The sequence below is a fragment of the Myotis myotis genome, unplaced genomic scaffold (assembly GCF_014108235.1).
Source record: "Myotis myotis isolate mMyoMyo1 unplaced genomic scaffold, mMyoMyo1.p scaffold_m19_p_15, whole genome shotgun sequence".
NCBI lineage: Eukaryota > Metazoa > Chordata > Mammalia > Chiroptera > Vespertilionidae > Myotis > Myotis myotis.
This window is the reverse complement of record NW_023416319.1, coordinates 45,015,911-45,037,661: the sequence shown is the minus strand read 5'-3', so window position 1 is coordinate 45,037,661 and position 21,751 is coordinate 45,015,911. Positions and strand designations below refer to the sequence as shown.

General features: G+C 52.9%; 1 protein-coding gene and 1 long non-coding RNA gene across 4 annotated transcripts; one reads left to right on the top strand and one right to left on the bottom strand.

Moving 5' to 3' along the window:
* Window positions 1-6,873: 6,873 nt before the first annotated feature.
* LOC118670179 lies at window positions 6,874-19,325 on the bottom strand. 3 transcript variants are annotated; one of them, XR_004972248.1, is made up of 5 exons: window positions 18,816-19,325; window positions 13,356-13,451; window positions 10,015-10,201; window positions 7,181-7,316; window positions 6,874-6,941 (listed from the first exon to the last, which is right to left on the bottom strand). It is a non-coding gene; the product is annotated as an uncharacterized LOC118670179 (long non-coding RNA). The 3 variants fall into 3 exon arrangements; XR_004972247.1 differs by having other exon boundaries at window positions 10,015-10,205; window positions 18,816-19,324; XR_004972246.1 differs by lacking the exon at window positions 10,015-10,201 and having other exon boundaries at window positions 18,816-19,313.
* Window positions 18,376-20,452, top strand: COMTD1 (catechol-O-methyltransferase domain containing 1). The gene is made up of 7 exons (XM_036337191.1): window positions 18,376-18,587; window positions 18,739-18,866; window positions 19,120-19,225; window positions 19,314-19,432; window positions 19,511-19,565; window positions 19,833-19,966; window positions 20,201-20,452. Exons 1-7 carry the CDS (start codon window positions 18,494-18,496, stop codon window positions 20,351-20,353), a joined length of 789 nt encoding a protein of 262 aa, XP_036193084.1. The 5' UTR covers window positions 18,376-18,493; the 3' UTR covers window positions 20,354-20,452.
* The last annotated feature ends 1,299 nt before the right edge of the window (window positions 20,453-21,751 follow it).

Sequence of the window (21,751 nt, the reverse complement as noted above, 5' to 3'; positions counted from 1 at the left end):
CAGTAGATGAATGGATTAGAAAACTGTGGTACATCTACACGATGGAATACTATGCTGCTCTAAAAAGGAAGGAACTCTTACCATTTGCAACGTCATGGATGGAACTGGAGAGCATTATGCTAAGTGAAATAAGCCAGTCAATGAAGGAAAAATACCACATGATCTCACTCATTCATGGATAATAGAGACCATTATAAACTTTTGAACAATAATAGATACAGAGGCAGAGCTGCCTCAAACAGATTGTCAAACTGCAGCAGGAAGGCCGGGGAGGGTTGGGGGGCAGGAGGTAGGGGGGTAAGAGATCAACCAAAGGACTTGTATGCATGCATATAAGCATAACCAGTGGACATAAGACATTGGGGGATAGAGGAGGCTAGGGGACTGTCTAGGGCGGGGGGATAAAATGGACACATATGTAATACCCTTTGTAATACTTTAAGCAATAAATTTAAAAAAAAATAAAAAATAAAAAAAAATCCTTATCTCAAGGTCTGCTTTGTGGGGCACCCAAACTAAGATCATCCATTATTACAGTCATGGTGACAACCTTGGAAGGGTCTCAAAGCCTTGGGTTCCTGTTTTAGCCATTGGCATTCTTACCACCCACAGTCAGTCCCAGGGATACCCAACCTGATGTGGCCTCTTGAGGACACACACAGGAGGCCACCCCAGACCAGCTTAGGCAAGAAGGTTGTCCTTTGGTTCTACTCTGGTGGACAGGCTGATTGGAGCTGTTCTAACCCAGAAAAGTGATGTAAGACTCAATGCAACCACTGTCAGAATCCCAGTTGATTTCTTCGTAGAAATTGACAAGAGACCAGGAATACCCAAAACAATCTTGAAAAAGAAGAGAGTAGGAAGACTCACATTTCCTGATTTCAACACCTGCTGTTCAATCTGAAATTGGGTGGTGTGGTTCAGTTTCTTGGGCATCATCCCATGCACCGAAAGGTTTCTGGTTCAATTCTGGGTCAAACCAAAGCCCATGTTTCAGGCTCGATGCTTAGTTTGGTGGCTTGATCCCCAGTAGGGGGCATGCAGGAAGCATCCTATCAATCTTTTACTTTCACATCTCTCTCTCTCTCTCTCTCTCTCTCTCTCTCTCTCTCTCTCTCCTTCTCACTTCCCCTCTCTCTAAAAATAAATAATAATTAAAAACCCTGTTACAAAGCAACAGTAATCAGAATAGTGTGGTACTAGCACACACAAAAAAATAGATATATAGATCAATGCACTAGAATTGAGAGTCCAGAAATACCTATATATCTATGGTCAACTAATTTTAAATAAGGGTGTCAAGACCATACAATGGAGAAAGAATAGTCTTTTCAACGAGTGATACGAGGACAACTGGTTATCTACATGCAAAAAATAAAATTGAACTCTTACCTCACACCATACACAAAAATTAACTCAAAGTGGATCAAAGACCCAAATTTAAGAGCTAAAACTATAAAACTCTCAGAGGAAAACATAGGGGTAAACCTTCCTGATCTTGAATTTGGCAAAGTATTCTTAGATATGACTCCAAAAGCATGATCAGTAAAAGAAAAAAATAGATAAAATGGACTTCATCAAAATTGAAAACTTTTGTCTTCTAAGGACACTATCAATAAAGTAAAAAGACAACCTACAGAATGAGAGGAAGTATTTGCAAATCATGTATCTGATAAGGGACTTATATTACTAAGTATCCATAAATTTAGAACTATTTTCTCCTGAGGAATTTAAATTTCATATATTGACCTATTTTTCTTAAAGTCTATTTTGTCTGCTATTAATATAATTGTGCCAATTTTCTGTGGGTTAATATTTTTCTTGTATTCTTTCACTGTTTTACTTTTTGTCTGTCTTCATATTTTAGATGTGCTTTATGTTAATGGCATTTGGCCATTCTTGTTTTAATCCAATCTGTTAACTGGAGAGTCCAGTTTCTTTATATTTATAGAGCTTAAGTATATATTTGGTTTTATTTCTATGATCTTATTTTGCGTTTAAGTTTGTTCTGCTTCCTAAGGGTTTCTTTTTGTCCTCTTTGTTGCAGTGTTTTGAATTGATTGAGGTGTTTTACTCATTGCAGTTTTTTACTCCATCTATTAGTGTGGAAGATAGGCATTCTATTTCTTATTCTTTTATTGGTGATTCAGCATTTTGAAATGATTACCTAACTTAACATAGTCTAAAGTTAATCAATATCTTACCCTTCTCCTGAACAATGCAAAGTACTTTGAAAGCTTTAATTCCATTTAGTTAAGGACCAGCCTTTTAGCTCCATCTCTTATTTAACCCCATGGGGTAGACATTGTTTTAGACAGTGTGTTGTTTAAATTTACCCATCATGCCCTGCCAGCATGGCTCAGTGGTTGAGCATCAACCTGCACACTGATCAATGATTATCTCTCATCATTGATGTTTCTATCTCTCGCACTTCTTCCTCTCTGAAATCAATAAAGATATGTTAATAAATAAATAAATTTACCCTTCTTGGGTCTCAGACTTTCTTTCTGAGGTCATTTTTCTTCTCAACTTCATTCTTTAGAAATTTCTTTAATGAGGGGTCAGTTGTTTATAAAATTCTCTCGATTTTGGCATAAATAAAAATCTTTTATTTTCACCCTTATTCCTTTTTTTGCATTTTTATTGAAATATAATTCACATATCATAAAATTCATCCTTTGAAAGTGTACAATGCAGTGGTTTTAGCATACTCATAACATTTTACCAACACCACCGCTACCTAATTCCAGAACATCTCATCACCCCAAAAAGAAACTGCATGCCCATTAGCTGTCACTCCACATTCCCCCTCCCTCACCCCAGCCTCTGGCAGCCATGAATCTACCTTCTGTCTCTATGGATTTGCCTATTCTGGACATCCTATATAATAAAAGCCTAATATGCTAAGTGTCTGGTCATCCAGTAGTCCTTTAACCAATTAAAGCATAATATGCTAATTATATGCTAAGGCTGCTCAACCGCTCACTATGACATGCACTGACCACTCTCGCAATCTGGGACCCCTTGAGGGTTGTCAGAGAGTTGGTTTCGGCCCAATCCTGTTCAATGCATGAGCTGCCCCCTGGTGGTCAGTGCACTCCCACAGGGGGAGCACCACTCAGCCAGAAGCCAGGCTTATGGCTGGCAAGTGCAGCGGTAGTAGCCGGAGCCTCTCCCACCTATGCGGCAGCGCAAAGGATGTCCAATCGATGGACAGCCCCTGAAAGCTCCCGGACTGTGAGAGGGCACAGCCAGGCTGAGGGATCCCCCACCCCCGCAAGTGTATGAATTTCATGCACTGGGCCTCTAGTTTCATATAAATGAAATCATATAATTTGTGGCCTTTTGTCTGGCTTCTTTTGCTTAGCATAATGTTTTCAATGTTTATTCATGTTGTAGCATGTCAAAATTTTATCCCTTTTTATGGCAAGTAATACGCTATTGTATGGATATACCACATTTTTATTCATTCATAAGTTAATGGATATTTATCTTTTAAGAAATTATTTCAGTCTTATTAGGAACTGGGGTATAGTCCTTAGTTGGTGTGACTTTTCAAAATCCCTTTAAAATTATTATTATTCTGTTTTTCATTGCTACTCTTGTAGTCATTAGTCTAATTTCTTATAATTATAGAAGTTGCAAAAAACAATAATTTTTCTTTCTGTTACTTTTAAAATCATCTCCTTGTCATTGGTATTCTTCAGTTTGAATATAATGAATCTATGTATAGACTTCTTTTTATTTATCTTGTTTGAGATTCATTGGAATTCTTTTTTAAATTTTTTAATTACAGTTGGCATTCAATATTTTATTATATTAGTTTTAGGTGTTAGTGGTTAGACATTTATATAACTTACAAGGTGACAGCCCTCCCCCCACCCCCAGAATTCTAGTACCCACCTGGCACCATATAGTTAGTACAGTATTATTTACTATATTTCCTATACTGTACTTTACATCCCCATGATGGAATTCTCGAATTTGAAGATTCATGTTTTTTAATAATCATGGGACATTCTCAGCTACTTATCTCTTTGAATATTGTCTCTCTCCCATTATTCCCATAATCATTTTCCAAAAATCTGATTAGAAATATATTAGACCTTTTCATTCCATTCTCTATACCTCTTTTTCATATTTTTCATTTTTCTTTCTGTGCTGGATTTTGTGTAATTCTTTCAAATCTATCTTCCAGTTTACAAATTTCCGCTCCAGCTGTGCCTGCTCTATTTAACTGTTCCATTGAATTTTTCATTTCATATGTGATATATTTACATTTCTAGAATCTCTGTTTGGTTCTTTTTTCAAATCTGCCTGGTCATTTTTACAATGCCTTGCTTCTTTCTTGTGCCACAGAAGCTCATGTTGTGGAGCTGTAGGCTGCCCAATCACGTGGGGGTCCTCAGGACGTGCAGTAGTTTCAGTAATCATTTACCTCCCTGGACTAGATTTTCCCATTTGCTCCTGGCCTCCTGTAATTCACTTGTGTTCCCATAGGCTCTTCCATTAACTGCAGAGAACTTAAAAAATATTTTTCTAGCATCATTATATGATTTTTTAGCTGATTTATTTATAAACCTTTAGTCATATCTATTTCAAATCCCTTTTCCAACGTCCATGTTTTCAGAAAATAACTATGACCACCTACCATATGCCAATAACTGTGCTGGGGACTTGGGTGAGAACAAAACAGAGCCTGCCCTGCCCTCGGGGTTACTTGTGGTCTCTGGAGAAGCCAGGAACCCCACAGTGAGTCAGTATGCTCTGAAGGGGCAGGTGTTGGTCAGCACGTCCATGCTGAGCTATGTGGAGACCAAAACCACTCCCATAATTAAGTTGATTCTCTCGTTAGGTAAATATCCAACATTTATTTAAGGGGGGAAACACCTTACTAAGCAAAAACCCAAGCTCTTTTCCTGCATCAGAAGCATTAGGGAAGCTCTCTGTTATTTGAGCACATGTTATGATTGCAACATACATCTTTTCAGGGAAGGACCTAGCCCCCACCCCAAACCCAACCTACTTAGAAAATCAATTACTCTAACCACATACAGTAGCCTCCTGGAGGGATGTTCTGGTAAATGTTTCTATCTCCTTACATTTCCACTCATGTCTCAGCTGCTCCCCTAGCCATCCCTTGGTTCTAGTGTTCTGAGTAGCTATTGCTGCATAACAAATCACTCCAACACAGTGGCTAAAATGGTAACGATATGTTTTGGGTTAAGTTATGTCCCCTCAAATGAGATGTTGAACCCTCAATACTTCCGTACTATTGAGAAATAGGGCCATTGCAGATGTAATTCGTTAAGATGAGGTCATACTGGAGTAGGGTGGGCCCCTAATCAAACATGACTGGTGTCCTTACAAGAAGAAGGACATTTGAACACAGAAACCCAGGGAGAACACATGCAAAAATGGAGTCAGCGATTGGGATGATGCACCTACAAGCCGAGGATCACCAAGCGTTGCTACAGGAAGGGAGGAGAGAGGCACCGGACAGATGCTCTCGGAGCCCCCGGAGCCCGCAGAAAAAGCCAACACCTTGATTTTACACTGTAGCCTCCAGAGCTGCGAGAGGCTAGGTTTGTTGTTTTGCCCAGTTTGTGGTCATTTGTTACTAGGCAGCCCTAGGAACTCATACATGATCATTTCTTTTGCTCCTGAGCCTAGAGGGTGCCAGGAGTCCAGGCAGTTCTCTCTCTGGGGCGGCCATGCATGGCAGGCATTGGGTGGCTGGGGCTGTGCTCATCTCAAAGGCTTCCTCACCACACGCCTGCCATCAGGGCTGGGAGGACTCAGACAGATGCGCCTGGAGGAGCGGGCCCTTCGGGCATCTCGCTCCATGTGGTCTCTGCACGTGGCGGCCTCAGGGGAGATGTCCTTCCTACAGGGCGGCTGAGCTCCCAGAGCGAGGTCCCAAGAGAGAATCTGGGAGGAACGACTTGGCCTTTTCTAATCAGCCTCAGCAATCACAGGCTATTCCTTTCACGTCATTCTGTTCCCAGAGGCCCACCCAGGTTCAAGGTGAGGAGACACGGACCCCACCTCCTGATGAGAGGAATGCCTAAGAATTCATGGACATGTGCGAAAACCACCCACTAGCTGGGTCGGGGGACACCTGGCCTGGGGGATGGTGGAGGCTCCCTGGGGACAGCATGTCTGCCTGTCTGAACCCCGAGGCACAAGGAGTTAGCCCCGTGAACAGGGCATATGCCAGGGAGCGGAGCCACTCCCCTCCTGCCCCTCCCAGCCCAGGCTGGAACCCCCCTCCCCTTCAGGCCTCACCCCCCCAGGACTGCTGGGGCCCTGGGCTCACTCCCTCAGCTGAGACTCTGGGCCAGGCCCTGGAGACCCAGACTCTGCCCACGGTCACCCCTAGGGGCTCCTCCTGCCCATCACCCCCAAAGGGTGGAGAAGCTCAGGTGCTTTGCGTTCCTGACAGAGACCCGTCTTTGCCCCCTTCGTCTGAGGCCTTTTCTGACCCTGCCTTCCCCACTAACCTGAGCAAAAAAGAGGCCCTCAGAGAAGGTTCCACATGGAGGATAACCCCCCTGAGGTGGGGGCTCAGTCCCAGGGTCTGCAGCAGTCACTCCCCCAGCTAGCCAACTCTCTGCCTTCTCATGAGTCTTTAGAAACAGCATGGGCAACAGGGAAAGGGGGTGGGGAGGTAGGAGAGGGTAAAAGGGGGATAAATGGTGATGGAAGGAGACTTGGCTTGGTGAACACACAATACAACACACAGATAATGTATTACAGAACTGTACCCCTGAAACCTACATAATTTTATTAACCAGTCACCCCAATAAATTTAATTAATTTAGATAGATAGACAGATAGACAGAATCTTCTCCTCACCCACACCCCACCCCACCCCACCCCACCCTGTTCATAAGGAGATGTGCACTTCTAGTTATGCTGAGTCTGTGGAGGCTGCTTTCCTGTCAAAGGAAATAGGACACATATGTAATACCTTAATCAATAAAGAAAGAAAAAAAGTGATTCAATTAGATAAAGACTGTTGATTTGTTTGGAATGCTTTGGGCTGCAAATAACAGAAAAGTCAACCAAGACTTGCTTGAGCAATACAGACACTTAAGTAGGAGTAGGAGGTTTTAGGTTTTGTGCAATGATTCAGAAATGCTATTGAAAACCAGTTTCTTTCTATGTGTGTACTCACCATGCTTAGTTTGTTATTTACATCTCCTGCTGTTTCCTCGTGGTGGAGAGGTAGCTGCTGCAGCTCCAGATGTCATGTACCACGTTCAAAAGAAGAACGGCCCTAGCTGGTTTGGCTCAGTGGATACAGCATCGGCCTGCGGACCAAAGGGTTCCAGGTTCAACTCTGGTCAAGGGCATGTAACTCGGTTGCAGGCTCCTCCCCAGCCAGACCCTGGTCAGGGCTCCTGCAGGAGGCAAGCAATCGATGTGTTTCTCCCACATCAACGTTTCTCTCTGTCTCTCCCTCTGTCTTCCACTCTCCCTAAAAATCAATGGAAAAATCTGCTCGGTTGAGGGTTAACAAAAGAAGAAGAAGGGAGCCCTGGTTGGTGTGGCTCAGTGGTAGAGCATCGGTCCCAGCACCAAACGGTCTCAGGTTCGATTCCCAGTCAAGGGCACCTACCTGGGCTGCAGGCTTGTTCCGCTGCCCGTGTCGGGTGCATGTGGGAGGCAACCAAGCTCTGTCTCTCTCACATCAATGTTTCTCTCTCCCTCTCTTTCCCCCTCCTTCCTTTCTCCACCCACTTCCTCTCTCCCTTCCACTTTCTCTAAAAATCAATGGGGGAAAAATCATGGAAAAATATCCTCAGGTGAGGATTAACAACAACTAAAGAAAGAAGGGATATATTCATAATAAACCCCCTTCAGGTGGTGGGTCCCACTGTAGGGGATTCAAGGCTCCCCACCTGAGCAGATTCTGCCCTGCGGCAAGATTGCCCAACAGGAAACTCATTTCCACCTCAGATGCCTGTATCAGATGCCTTTACATTTAAAAAAGCCTCCACAGAACAGGTGGTGCCCCGCTGGTAGGATCCACATGCACACCCGTGGGGCTAGGCAGGCAGGAGAAGGCTTTCTGGTACCTAAGGCCCATCACAGGCCTTCTAGCTGGAAGGAACCTGAGGGCCTTCCCCCAACCCAACCGCATGTGGGGGGGGGGGGGGGGGACAGAGGCCCAGGGAAGCGACGTGATTGCCTCACAGTCCACACAGCAGAGCCGGGGCTGAGGAGCCCTGGCTCTGAGCCCCCTTAGTGCTCCGGGGGGGTCCTCAGAAAGGGGGGCTTGGACCAGGAAATACAGGTCTCGGGTGGGTTTCCCAGAATCAGAGCCTGCGTCGGGGATTCCTAGTCAGATGGTGGACTGGGGAGGCTCTGAGGAAGCGGGAGGTGAGGGTGCAGGAGAGGAAAGGGGTGCGAGCTGCATCAGAAAGTCGTCCCAGCTGGGGGCCAGCTGACCCACTGAGAGCAGGAGACTGGACTTGGGCCGGGGCACACACAACATCATAGACAGGTGAAGTATTACAGAATGGCACGCCTGAAACCTACATAAGGTTCTTAACCAATGTCACCCCAATAGAATTGACAATTTAAGTAAATCTTGGAAAAAAGAAAGAACCATGGAGAACAAAGTGGGGTCTCCACATCTCCACTCAACAGCCCTGGACCCCACCAGGTGGGCAGAAGCAAGTGTTTTGGTTTGTGTGTGTTCCCAGCCTGCTGAGCGGCCCGGGGAGTCAGTATTTCTTGAAATGTAAGTCCTGAGACCACACTGGGTGCCAGTGAATTCATTATCCCATTACACAGGCCTGAATTATTCAGCGCTCTGAGGCCGCCTCAGGAATGTGCCCGAGCACAGTCGATGCGGGCATTAGTGGGATGGATGGAGTCAGGCCCCGGGCAGGGCCGGGGCCAGGATGACGGGATGACGGATCTGGGCCCAGAGAGGCTGCCAGGGCTTGAGGCACAGGAGGGTGTAGCTGGCAGGACCTGGGACCTCGGGGAAGGCTTGTGTACATATGCACAGACCTCCTAAGTCCCCCTGCCCCCCAGGAAACTGGTAGAGTGTGTTTTGGGAGCCCACCTGCTCCAAATAGCCCGGGGACAGAGGCCCAGGCTCCAGCTCCTGGCTGTGACCTCCAGCAGGGCATTCACCTCTCTGAGCCTCAGTGTCCTTATCTGTAAAGTGCAGCCATGAAGCCAAATGCTCCCCGGATCCATTCTCCCCTTGAAGTCTAATGACAGAACTGGTTTTTCCTTGAGCACATGACCCTCTGGAATCAAGACTACCTCTAGGCTGAAGCGTGCCCATGTGATCCAGTGCTAGTCAAAAGAATTCGGGTAGAAGTACCCTGTGAAACTCAGGACACAGGTCCTTAAAGGAAGGGGGTGAGTCCTATCTTCCCTTTTCCTTTTTCCTGAAAACTGGGATAAAGGTTCGATGGCTGGAGCTCAAGCAGCCATCTTGCTCCATGAGGAGAAGCCACATGACGAGGATGGCAGCACAACGGAGCAGAAGCCTGAGTCCCTGTTGGCCCTGGAGCCTCCTTACCACCTCCAGGTTGTATCTACATAAAATAGGAATTAACTTCTCTCTGGGTTAAGTCTGGTCTTTTGGAGTTTTCTGTCACCGCCAAACCCTACTTGGCTTGGTGGAGCAAGTCTGAGAATGAAATGCGACATTACAGGAAAAGCAGCTGTCTCAATAGGCACTTCCTGTAGGATACTTAGTGGGTAAGAACTGTAAGCCCAGAAATCAGAGGATCTGAGTTCAAATCCCAACGCTTCCATTTTATAAACTGTGCGACTTCAGGCAGGTTGCTTCATCTCTCTGTGCTGCCACTCCTCACCTGTAACCTGGGGATAAATAGGAGAATGAAGTGACTTCCTGTGAAGTTACAAGAAGCGGCTGGCATACAGCAAGTGTGATGTAAGCAGCAGCAGCTAGTATCGCATGTCCACACATTTAGGGGGCGTCCCAATGTACTGGTGGCTCGAGGACCTGGGTCTCCATACCTCTCCCAGAGCTTCCATCCATTTCAACTTGGATTTTCCCTTCAGGGTGGCAATTGTGAACCTGTCAGGACGGGAACAGCTTTGCCTCGAGGGAGAGGACCCCAAACTGAACCAATGGGAACGGGCGGCAGAGACTGGGCTCCTGGTGGGGGCCGGGAGGACTACTCTCTGGGCTCCAGATGAAGTTCTGGCTGAGGAAGAGAAAAGGGAAATAAAACCCCCTGACCCGTACCCCGGGCTGGTATTGCTCCATGCTGGGCTCTCCCTCGCTGGGAGTGGATTAAATCAGAGGTTACAGCTCCCGTGCCAGCAGCACAAAGACCAGTAAGGAATATGAGTGAAATCTGTTGTTGGAGGCAGCAGGGAGTGGTGGGGACTGGGGCATGAGCCCAGGACCCGTGTGGGGGTGGGCATGGGGGCAGGAACATGCAGTCAGTCCTGGCAGACTCGCCATGCAGCAAAATGGGTCCAGTTTTGTCAAATATTCCGCATTTTCAACGGAAATGGAAATCAAATCTCAATTCTTTGTGAAATTTTCCAACTGTTTAGCTTTGGCTCCATGCAAACAAACCAAACACTCATCAAGCAAAACAAAGTATGTCCCCAGGCCAGCCTGGGGCTGCGGATGTAAACAAGCGCTGAGCAGTCCCCTGCTCGCAGCCTGAGCCCCAGACCCGAGTCCCGGGCTGTTCCCCGTTGTCTTGGGGAAACGGGCGCGTGCTGAGCCGAGGGCGGCTGGGGAAAGAAAGGGCTGGGGTTTCTCCTGTGCCGGGAGGCAGGTGCTCGGGGCTGGACCCAGGGACGCTGAGCCTGACCCCTCCGCTCCCTCTCCTGCCTGGTTTGAGGGGGGCGGGGAGGTGGGTGGAGGCGGGGGAGCCTTGCAACCTGGGGCAACTCCCGAGCATCAGGTTCTTCCTCTGAGGCTAAGCTGATGGGAAAATCTTAGCTCCTGCATCCGGCAGCCGCCCTGGCCTGCCTGCCCCAGCAGAGGCCGTGCCCAGGGCGGGTCTCTGCACTGAGCGTTGGGGACACCATGGGGCCCTTGGGATCTGTGTGTAGATGGGCCTGCTGCCCCCGACTGCACTCCACCACCAGCAGCAGGGTTCCACGTCCCCACCCTTTGCCCTGCGCCCTCTCAGGGCCAGCCCACGGAGGGGAGAGCACACACCCTGGCCAGGTGGTGCTGTGGCCTTAAAAGCTCGCGTGGTGGGCCCCTCACACCTGCACTGTCCGCTGGGCAAGAGCGTCCCGGGTTGGAATGTCTGAACCCACCACCTGAAGCAGCAGCACCCCGGCTGACCTCTGAGCCACGAGCGAGAAAATGAGGTGCTTATTCTAGAAGCCAAACGTGGGGCTGGTATGCAGCATGTTCACGGCACGGCCCCGACTACGATGCCAGGAGGACACGGGCTCCCCAGCCCCGTCCCCAGCAAGCTGCCCGGGAGCTCCCACCCAGCTGGCCGTCCACTGCCCCCTGGCTCTGAGGCACACGGAGGCCCCCGGGAGGGGTGAGACCCCGGGCTGAGGGCCACACAGACCTGGAGCCGACCCCCACGTCCTGCTGTGGGGCCTTGGGTGAGTCCCTTCCTCTGAGAGCCCCCTGTGGAGTGTGGGCGCGCCCCTTCCTCACCAGGGATGGGGCTTGAGGAGAGGCCGCGGGGCCCCAGCAGGACAGAGGGGGTGCCCAGCGCAGGCATGTGGATGCGCCGGGTGGGGAGGGCTGGCCTGCCCGGAGTCTTTGGATGGGGCGTCTCCTGCGAGAACGCTCGCTCCCAGGGAAAACGAGGCCTCGCTTTGAGGGCATGATCTCAAGCTCAGGCAAGAGCCGGGCCCTGTGCCTGAAGAAAAGGAAGCAGGGTTACCTCAGTACCAACTCTAAGCCTCCCCACCACGAAGGCCAGGCCTGCTCTGGGCCTGTATCAGCCAGGAACACTTTGAGCGTCAAGTAAAACATTATGCAGCTAATCGGGCTGCTCAGTGGGTAGAGTGTCGGCTCGGGGACCAAAGGGTCTCGGGTTCGATTCCCAGTCAAGACCACGTACTTTGGTTGCAGGTTCAATCCCTGGCCCTGGTCTGAGCAGGAGGCAACCGACTGATGTCGCTCTCACATCGATGTTTCTCTCTCGCCACCCCCTCCTCTCTCCCTCCCACTCTCTCTAAAAACACAATCAATGGAAAAAATGCTTAAACACAAAGGCTCCATTTTCTCAGGTGACGAGTAGTCTGGAGGTAGACAGTTGCTGGTGGTGGTTCAATGGCCAGTGATGTCTCCAAGGACCAACACGCCACCTTTCCTCTTGCCAGCCTCACTCTGGGGGGCATGATTTGGGGATTTTGTGTGTGTTTGTTTTAATCCTCACCTGAGGGTATGCTTATGGACTTTAAAGAGGAGAAGGGAGAGAGAGAGAGAGAGAGAGGAACATCGATGTGAGAGAGGACATCAATTTTGATTGATCGCCTTTCGTACACACCCCAACCGGGGATTGAGCCCACAACCTGTCGGTATAGGGATGACATTCCAGCTGAGCCACACCAGCCAGGCTGGTGTTTTAAGCCTTAACCTTGTTGCCTCATGGCCACAAGATGGCTGCTATGGTCCCAACCATTTCATCTTACATAACCCCATTCAAGGTAAGAGAGGCTAAGCAAGAACAGGGGTTTCTTATTATCAGGGAGGAAAATGTCCTGAGAGGCACCCCTTCATCTCTGGCCAGAAATGAACTGCAGGAGCGGGTGAGAGCAGACCCTTGCAAAGAGGACTGGGATGGTTGGGATCACACTTCACCCCCCAGGGCTGGGCATGCTGTTGCCTGAACAGTGAGTGTCAGGCTCCTGTTGGCAAGGCCAGGGGAGGGACGCTTCGGGGACAGACAGCAGCAGTGCCGGCTGGAGGAGGGGGCATCGGTCCCACAGGGGAGCAGTGCCAGGCGGGGCCCTTCATTGCAAACCAGGGAAGCTGCTCCCTGCCAACAGCAGCTTTTACTTTGTGGCAAAAACAGACCCACTCTGTCGTAGGCAGCAGCCTCTGCCAGGCCCGAGAATCAGGCCCCCGAGTCAGGCCTGGCGCGCCACGAGCAGGAGCTGCGCAGCTGGAAGCCCATCCCGGACCGTTCTGGTGAGAACACAGCCACCACACAGCCCACCGCTGGCCGGGGGCCGCGCCAACCACCGGCAGACACGGCCGCCACCCCCACGCTGGTTGCTGAGCACCGTTCCCACACGCAGCGCTCACCCACGGCCTGCATTTGCGTTGTCTTGTGCCCCCATCTGATGGGTGGACGTGGGCCCTGGGCCTTCTGGGAAGTCCGTGTGCCTGTTCTCTGGGGGAAGGAAGGACTCACCGTGAGGCCAGGGTCTCCATGGGAGGAGAGAAGCTCCAGGGACACGTTCTCAGCCAGTCCGCAAAGGGCCCCATGAAGTCTACCGTTGGAAGGCTTCTGAGGGTGGGCCGAGGTGTCCGTCAGAACCACCCCAATGAGAAAGAAGGAGAGAAACACGTGACACCATGAAAAACACACCCACGATATGCACTGGGGACTCCCAGAAGCACCTGGGTTGAGCCAGATAAACTGATTCCCAGGTCAGTTGTTGGCACATGGCGGGTGCCTCCCCAAAGAGCTGAATGCATTTCCAGAGGACCCAGGGGCTCTGGGCTGGGGCCCAGGGATGAAATGACAAGCTTTTATGGAAGCTGAGCCAGAGACAAGTTCACATCCCGCTCTGCCACTTACATATCACCTGACACCTGGGAGCCTTGGTTTAAACATCTGGAAAATGGAGGCAGTGCTAGCTGCTGAGAGGGGTGCCAGGAGGAAGGCTCTCCCCTCCCATTCTGTGGGTGCTACAGCAGGGAGTCCTAGTATTTAAATATCTAACCCCGTGGTTCTGGGGGCGGGGGGCACAGGAACCAGGAGAGGTATCTTAATCCATGCGACCATCCGGAGAGGTTGGAGGCTGTGCAGGCAGAATTTTGCCCTCGTCTCGTGATGTCCACCACCAATGTCACTGCCAAGGGGGGACTTTGCAGGTGTAACTAAGGTAACTTACTAACTAGTTCGCCTGCAAATAGGGAGGTGACCCCGGACTGTCTGGGAGGGCCCAATGCAGTCACATTAGCTCTTAAAAGCAGAGGGGAAGGCAGAGCGATCTGAAGCATCTGGAAGGTTCCAGGTTCTTTGCTGGCCTTGGACACGGAGGAGCCCCGGGAGGACCTGAATCTGCCACAGCCAGGGAGCGTGGAAGAGGGCCCGGCCCGCCAGACCTCACCTTGCCAGGCTGGGGACCCACAGAACCACGGGGTAGTAAGTGGGTGTGTTAAGCCACCATGTGTGTGGCAGCTCATTGCCCAGCACAGAACCCTAACACGGAAGTGTCAGCCCCATTTTCTAGGTGAGGAGCGCTGAACTCACACAGCCACAGAGGGAGTGGTGGGACCAATGTATGATCCAAGCCCCGGCGAGCCCCAAGCCCGTGCTGTCCCTGCCCACCCGGCCTGTCCAGATGAGGAAACGGAGGCAGTAGAGGCTGGGCGCTGCCTGCGCCAGCTCTGCAGCATCTCAGCACACAGGAGGGGGAGCAGGCAGTGGGCCCCCAACTCCTCTCAGGAGCCCAGGAGCCCCTGACTCGCGGTCCTCCTGCATCAGCTCAGCTCCAAATGGCGCCCTAGGGCCCTGGAGACTTAGGCAAAGTGATGCCGTCCTCGAGGGGGTGCGGGGGGACGGACACAGCAGACTTCACCCAGATGTTCAGACTCCAGGCCTCGGCTTCCCTGAGGAGGGAAGAGGCTGAAAGAAGGCAAGCGCTGGAGGGAGACCCACAGGCACCTCAGCGGCTGAGGAGGAGCCCGCTGAGTGTGAGGAGGGGCTGACGGGCCCAGAGGTAGGAAGAGGATTCCTGGGGCCGGGACGGGCGGGGCTGGCCACTGAGGCCCTTCTGGCCTAACGGACATCACTTCCGTGTCCCGACTTCTCTGATCGAAGCTCTAAATCAGAGGGAACAGTTGTTCCAGGAGTCAGATCAAAGATGTATTCAGCCCAGCCAGCGTGGCTGAGCATCGACCTATGAACCAGGAGGTCACGGTTTGATGCCCAGCCAGGGCATAGGCACGGGTTGTGGGCTTGATCCCCAGTGGGGGGTGTGCAGGAGGCAGCAAATCAATAACTCTCTCTCAACATTGATGTTTTTCTCTCTCTCTCCCTTCAATAAAAATATATTTTTTAAAAAAGATGTATTCAATTCGACTGACACAGTGCTTAAAAAATTTCTCATTAAAAGCCAGATTTCCAACCTTCCCTGAGAAATCATACATTCTGGCCACCCTGCGCCCATCTTTCCACGTGGCAGCATGGGCTGCAGTCATGCCTTCTGATGGGCATGAGCTCTGGAGCACCACAGTCCCCACTGCTCTCTATCGCCCTCCCCGCTCCTACCTGCCTCATCCCTGAAAACATGAGCTCCAATCCCTTAGGCCAATTTGATCTATGACCTTTCTCTGCTGCCCCTGCCCCTGCCAGTCCCGGGGGACCTTCCGGGACCAGGCCTAGCCTCTGTGATGCTAGCAGGGCTAGGAGAAGTAAAAGTTGGGGGCATCAGGATAGAAATTCAGGTGCCTCTTCCAGACCCCTTTGTGTGGACAGCTGTTCCCAGTGATCTGGTTTGGCTAAGAATTGACCAGGTCATATCCCTGACTTCCTGCTATGAACCTAAGGGGAGCATCCCATTTCCTCTGCCTTCATGAGCCTGTGGGCACCATGATGCCTAATGGAGCAGCTGCACTTGGGCAAAGGAACAGCTGAGAAAGGTGGAAATGGTCGCCTCCTCCCTGGGGCAGCTGCCCGCGTCCACATGGCCCCGGGGAGAGGCCCAGCTCCCCCACTTCTGGGGCCACCTCTCGGGTAAAAAATCAAAACCCACTTTGTCTCCGGGCCCCTGGCCTTTAGGAAACGGCCCTGTAACAGATTCGGAGGCGACACTGTGCCGTCCTCGCTGTGAGCTGAGTTGCTGGCGCTGCAATGGAAGAGACAAGAAATGAGGAGTAAATGGGGGAGGGAGGTGGAAAAATTAAATTTTGCATGATCAGCAAGGTTTCAAACAATCGCTCGCCAACTGAAGTGGGTGCCACGTCTATAAGTCATTCTGTTTTATAGACCATTAGGATCTCCAGAGAGAACCTGCATGGAGACCACTGCTTTTTGTTGAAATTAAAATGTCAGGGAAAAAGAAATAGAACAAAACAGGGAATCTGCAATTAATTACCAGGCCATAAAAATTCAATAATCAGAGGCAGCACGGCCGCGGGCCCAGAGGTATCAGAGCCGGCGTAACAAGAATGGAATACATTAATCTTTTCAAATTAGTTTTTTAATCTGACGGGGATATATGGTGACATGCCTCCCCTCCCCGCCCGCCCCTGGGCCCCCGCCCCCGCCCCCTTCCCAGGCTCCAGACTGAAGCCCGGCCAGAGAGGGAGGCTCTGGTGTGAGAAGGGGACCTGTCACACCTGGACCCCAGACAGGGGAGAGAATGGGGTCTGCAGCCCCAGCTGAGCCCAGTGCCCACTCGCCGGCTGGCCTGGGAGGGGCACGGGCCGCGGTGCCAGGGAGGCTGGCTCCAGCTGAGGCCCATGGAGCCAGAGCCGCTGTCTGTGTGTCCCGGCTCTGGGTGGGGTCAGAGGGCCTGGGGGGCAAGCATGGAGAGGTGGTCTCTGAGCTTTGGTTTCCTCCTCTGGAAAACGGAGCAGTGCCACAGCCTCACAGGGACGCCCGGGGCTCAATAAAAGCCCCCACTGCTTCTAGGCTTACTGTCTAGACTGGCAGCTCAGACTGCAAGGAGCCCGAGGCACCGCCAGCACACAATCCAGAGCATTTATTTAGCACCTGCTGTGTGCTCAGCTCCGGGAAAGGGGACCAGCAGCCTCAGGCCTGACCCTGGGGAATGAGACCCGTAGTCAGGTCACAGGGACACGCAGGATGCAGAGGATCCATGGGGAAGCGGCTCTGAGCAGGATGCTTGACTGGTGACAGGGAACTGGGAGGAGCTGGACCGCCCCATGTGGGCCCCCAGCACCTCTGGCTGCATCTAACTGGAGCCACGTCCCAGAACTGGGCCCTGCATGGTCCCCACCGCTATGGTCAGCCCAGTGTTCCGAGTTTGTCTCCAGCTGAGCCTGCTCTTCAGCCTCAGCCAAGTCTCTCTCACTAACTGCCCCTCTCCCCCAACAAGCCTGCCTCTGGGCCTTGCTGGCGCTGAGCCCCGCCTCGCAAGCCCCAGGTGGCCACATTAGCCTGTGGTGTTACCAGATGGGACTATTAATAACCCATTTCACAGAAGAGGAAATTGTGAAGCTGGGGTTGCTATAGCCTCCGAACCCAACTTCACTAATACAAGCCAGGGCAGTTTCTCCCACCTCTCCCAGAGTTTGGCACACAGTAGGTGTTCAACCAATGCTAACTAGACAGTGTCCCTGCAGAACAGCCTGCAAGGGGCCTCACCTGCCCTCCGACCTCTTTCCTCCCCAAAATGTCATCACTCCAACCTACAATTGCAACAGCAGCTGGCATTTATTGAGTACCTACTGTGTGACAGGCTGTGGGATCTGGTGCCATTTGCAATAAGACTGTGGTTCCCGCCCTGACCGGTTTGGCTCAGTGGATAGAGCGTCGGCCTGCAGACTGAGGGGTCCCGGGTTCGATTCTGGCAAGGGCATGTACCTTGGTTGCGGGCACATTCCCAGTGGGAGGTGTGCAGGAGGCAGCTGATCGATGTTTCTCTCTCATCAATGTTTCAGGCTCTCTATCCCTCTCCCTTCCTCTCTGTAAAAGATCAATAAAATTAATTTTTTTTAAAAAAGACTGTGGTTCCCGTTTTCACAAAGGAAACTGAGACTTAGAGAGACTGATGGGCCCCAAGATCTCACACTCATGTCTCCTTGGCACCCAGGATTCTAAATAAGGACATCTCAACGCCCCATCAACCTGACCGGCCCAGAGCTCTCCGATCGGCCTCTCGTTGTGTACCCCCAAACCCGGTCCTTCACTCCTTCAACCTGATGCCCTTGGTCATCTCTCCCAAAGGCCTCCTCTAATTCTCTCAGGAACTTTAATTTCCCTCACTTTTTACTCCTTACCATCCTGCTACACCGACGGCCCACTCACCCTCCCACATGTGCTCCAAGGGTCTCAGCAGAAATGGTAGTGATGAGGCAGAAGCGTATCAAATTTTTCCTCCCTGACCCAGGCTCCCACACCCTGCACGCAGTCCTGCTCCCCGCCGGGCGAAGTTCCGAGCGCAGCCACCAGATGGCGACCGGCTCTCTCGGGCAGGGCTTGCAGTAAGGCTGTGCGGCCGCCAGATGGTGCTCGAGGCCGCGATCGGCGAGCAGTGCGGGGGACGAGACCGAACAGGAAGGCCCGAGGGTCCGAGCGCGGCCCCGGCAGCCCCAGCACAAGTGACTTTGCCACCCCCGCGCCCTCCCCGCGCCATGATCCAGCCCATGCCTCGGCTCTCTATGCCCGCCGCGCTGGCCCTGGGATCGGCTGCTCTGGGCGCTGCCTTCGCTACCGGCCTTTTCCTGGGTGAGTAGGAAGGAGCTAGCGGCTCCCTCTGCAGAGGTCCCGCGTGCGGGGCGGGGCGGGAGCAAAGCCGAGTCCCCGGGGCTGGCTGCGGCTAAGGCTCACCCCGGGCGCTCTGGAGTCCCAGGCCCTGACCCAGCACCCCGCCCGGCAGGGAGACGGTGCTCTTCACGGCGATCCCGGCGAGAGAAGCGCCTGCTGCCCCCCGAGGACAGCCCCCTGTGGCAGTACCTGCTGAGCCGCTCCTTGCGGGAGCACCCAGCGCTGCGGAGCCTGCGGCTGGTCAGCGGGGCCGAGGGCGGGGACGGGCGCCCACCCCAGCCCCGCGGGTCCCACGTGGTTGCATGACCTTGGGCTGGGCGGGGACCCACTCGGCTTCCGCGCTCCTCGGCCGGTGCGCGGTGCGCGGTGCGCGGTGGGCGTTCCCTGGGAAGGCGCTCCCCTGGGCGGTGCCCACAGCTACCCCAGCGGAGGGGGGGCCTCCACCTGGGGGGACAGCAGAGCTGGTGCGACCCTCTCCCCACCACACACACAGCTGACGCTGGAGCAGCCGCGGGGAGAGTCCATGATGACCTGTGAGCAGGCCCAGCTTCTGGCCAACCTGGCGCGGCTCATTAAGGCCAAGAAGGCGCTGGACCTGGGTAGGGCGCGCGGCCGCGACCACTGGGGGTCCAAGTCACCGGCCATCTCCGCACGGTGGCCTGAGCCTATGCATGTCCCCGTCCCCAGGCACGTTCACAGGCTACTCGGCCCTAGCCCTGGCCCTAGCCCTGCCCCCGGCCGGGCGCGTGGTGACCTGCGAGGTGAACCCGGGGCCCCCGGAGCTGGGGCGGCCCCTATGGCGGAAGGTGAGTGTCCCTCTCAGGCCCCCGGGAGCCAGCACCGGCAGAAAGGACCGGCTGGCCCTGACCCCACTCCATCCGCAGGCTGAAGAGGAACACAAGATTGACCTTCGGTTGAAGCCCGCCCTGGAAACCCTGGGTGAGCACCGGTGTGAAAGGGCCTTCGCCCCATTTCCCAAATAGGGCCATCGGGTGCCAGCTAGTGACCGGGCCCTCCGGACGGGCCTGGGGCAATGCCAGCCCCGCTGCCCAGCCTCGGTACGCGGCCACATGCAGGGTGGCGATGCTGGCGTCCTCGAGGCCGGAGTCCCCGAGTGGTCACAGCAGCAGAACTGGCCCGGGCAGGGCTCCGGCCACTGGGACTGCGGACTCAGCCACCTTGCCCTCCTCCCTCCTCCCCCGCAAGATGAGCTCCTGGACGCGGGCGAAGCTGGCACCTTCGACGTAGCCGTGGTGGACGCCGACAAGGAGAACTGCACCCTCTACTACGAGCGGTGCCTGCAGCTGCTGCGCCCCGGAGGCATCCTCGCTGTGCTCAGTGTAAGGATGAGACTCGGGAGGACACTCGGGCTGGGAGTCTCTTTCCCGTGGGCCCCTCCCTGGGCCCCGCCCCAAAGCCCCGCCCAGTGCTCAGGTAAGCCCCGCCCTCGAGGTATTCAAGCCGAGTCCCCAGGCCTTTCCAGGCTCTAGTCTTGAGCCTCCAGCTCACGCTCCGCCTCCTGCTCGGGTACCTCCCCCGGAGGCCCCGCCCCGTGACGCCCCGCCCCTCCGCAGGTCCTGTGGCGGGGACGAGTGTTGCAACCCCAACCGCAAGACTTGGAAACGCAGTGCGTCCGAAACCTGAATGAGCGCATCCTGCGCGACGCCCGGGTGCACATCAGCCTCCTGCCCCTGGGCGACGGCCTCACCTTAGCCTTCAAAATCTAAGGCTGCCCCTAGCCACGGCCTCGATGGAGGGGACCTGGGAATCCCAGCCATCGACCCCGTTTTAAATCCGTCAATAAAGTGGGTCCTAGACACAACCTTCTGAGCTTCCACTGAAGTGGGGTAGGAAGGGAAGGCCCAGCACAGCCGGCTTCTTGAGCTAGAGGGAGCCTTCAGGTCAGTTCACCTCCGGGCAGTCCTGACGGCCCAGGCACCAGGGCTGTGGCCCAGGCACAGGAGCCTCCAGCTGACTAGAGCCTGGGGGTACAAGTCTTAATTGACCTGCCCACATGCCATTAGATAGAGGACCCCGCTCCTCAGGTCCACCTCTACTTCCGGGCTCAGGGCTAGATGGGTGCAGCCACCTTGGTCTCCCTGACACCTTCCTAGGAAGGATAGTGGCTGAAGTTCAATCCCAGTGCAGCTGGGACCAGTGGGGAACCGTATCTGGGATCTGACAACAGGCCTTGCCGGCGAGGTGAGACCAGTGCAGCCAGCCACTTGCCCATGTTTTGCCATGTCAGCTCGGCCTCACCTCTGCAAACCAGGCCATTTGGCTTAGACAAGAGGACTTAGAGGTTAGGGACTGGGTGGGGTCACTGGCCAGAGGTGTGAAGCAGACCAGCTGTATGTACGGCAACTTTTAACAAGTGCCCAGAGGAAGACAGGCTTTGCAGCACCAGCACCTATGAGCAGGAGGTGGCAAGGGAGCCCGGTGATTTTGTTTAAACCTTCCCAAATCCTGTAGGATGTCCAAGCCACAGATGAAGGCACGTTCAGCTAGTAAGTGTTCTTTTCACTAGTAAACACTGCCTCAGCCTAGAATACAATTAGGTTTTGCTACAACCTGGTTAGGCCAGGATGGTGGGAGCACTGGAGGAGGCTAGAAGCCACAGGAGCCCACAGGTGGCAGCTTTCATAATCCTACAGGTCCTGTAATATTCCTTGTGTTTCAGACAACTCTCAGCCCCCTGGCTATAAGTCCATCCTCTCTCCCACTCATAGGTGCACATAGGTGGATAGGTCTAATTTTCTGTACATAGACCATTGACAAACTGGTAACTCATTTGTGCCACACTTCACAACATATGCTTGCACCCCAGTCCAGAGTATTGGACCAGGTGAACAGCCTCAGCATGAGGGAGGGCCACCTGTAAGCTAAGGGGCAACAGGCCATGCAGGGGCTGCAGGTGTTGCCAGGCCCAGTAACCCGGTTTCTCCCCACCCACCCGACCACCACCAGCAGTTTGAGACTTTCCTGATCTACTTCATACCTTTTTTAAAAATCTTTATTTTTTTATTGATTTCAGAGAGGAAGGGAGAGGAACATCAATGATGAAAAAGAATCATTAATTGGCTGCCTCCTACACACCCCCCCTACTAGGGATTAAGCCTGCAACC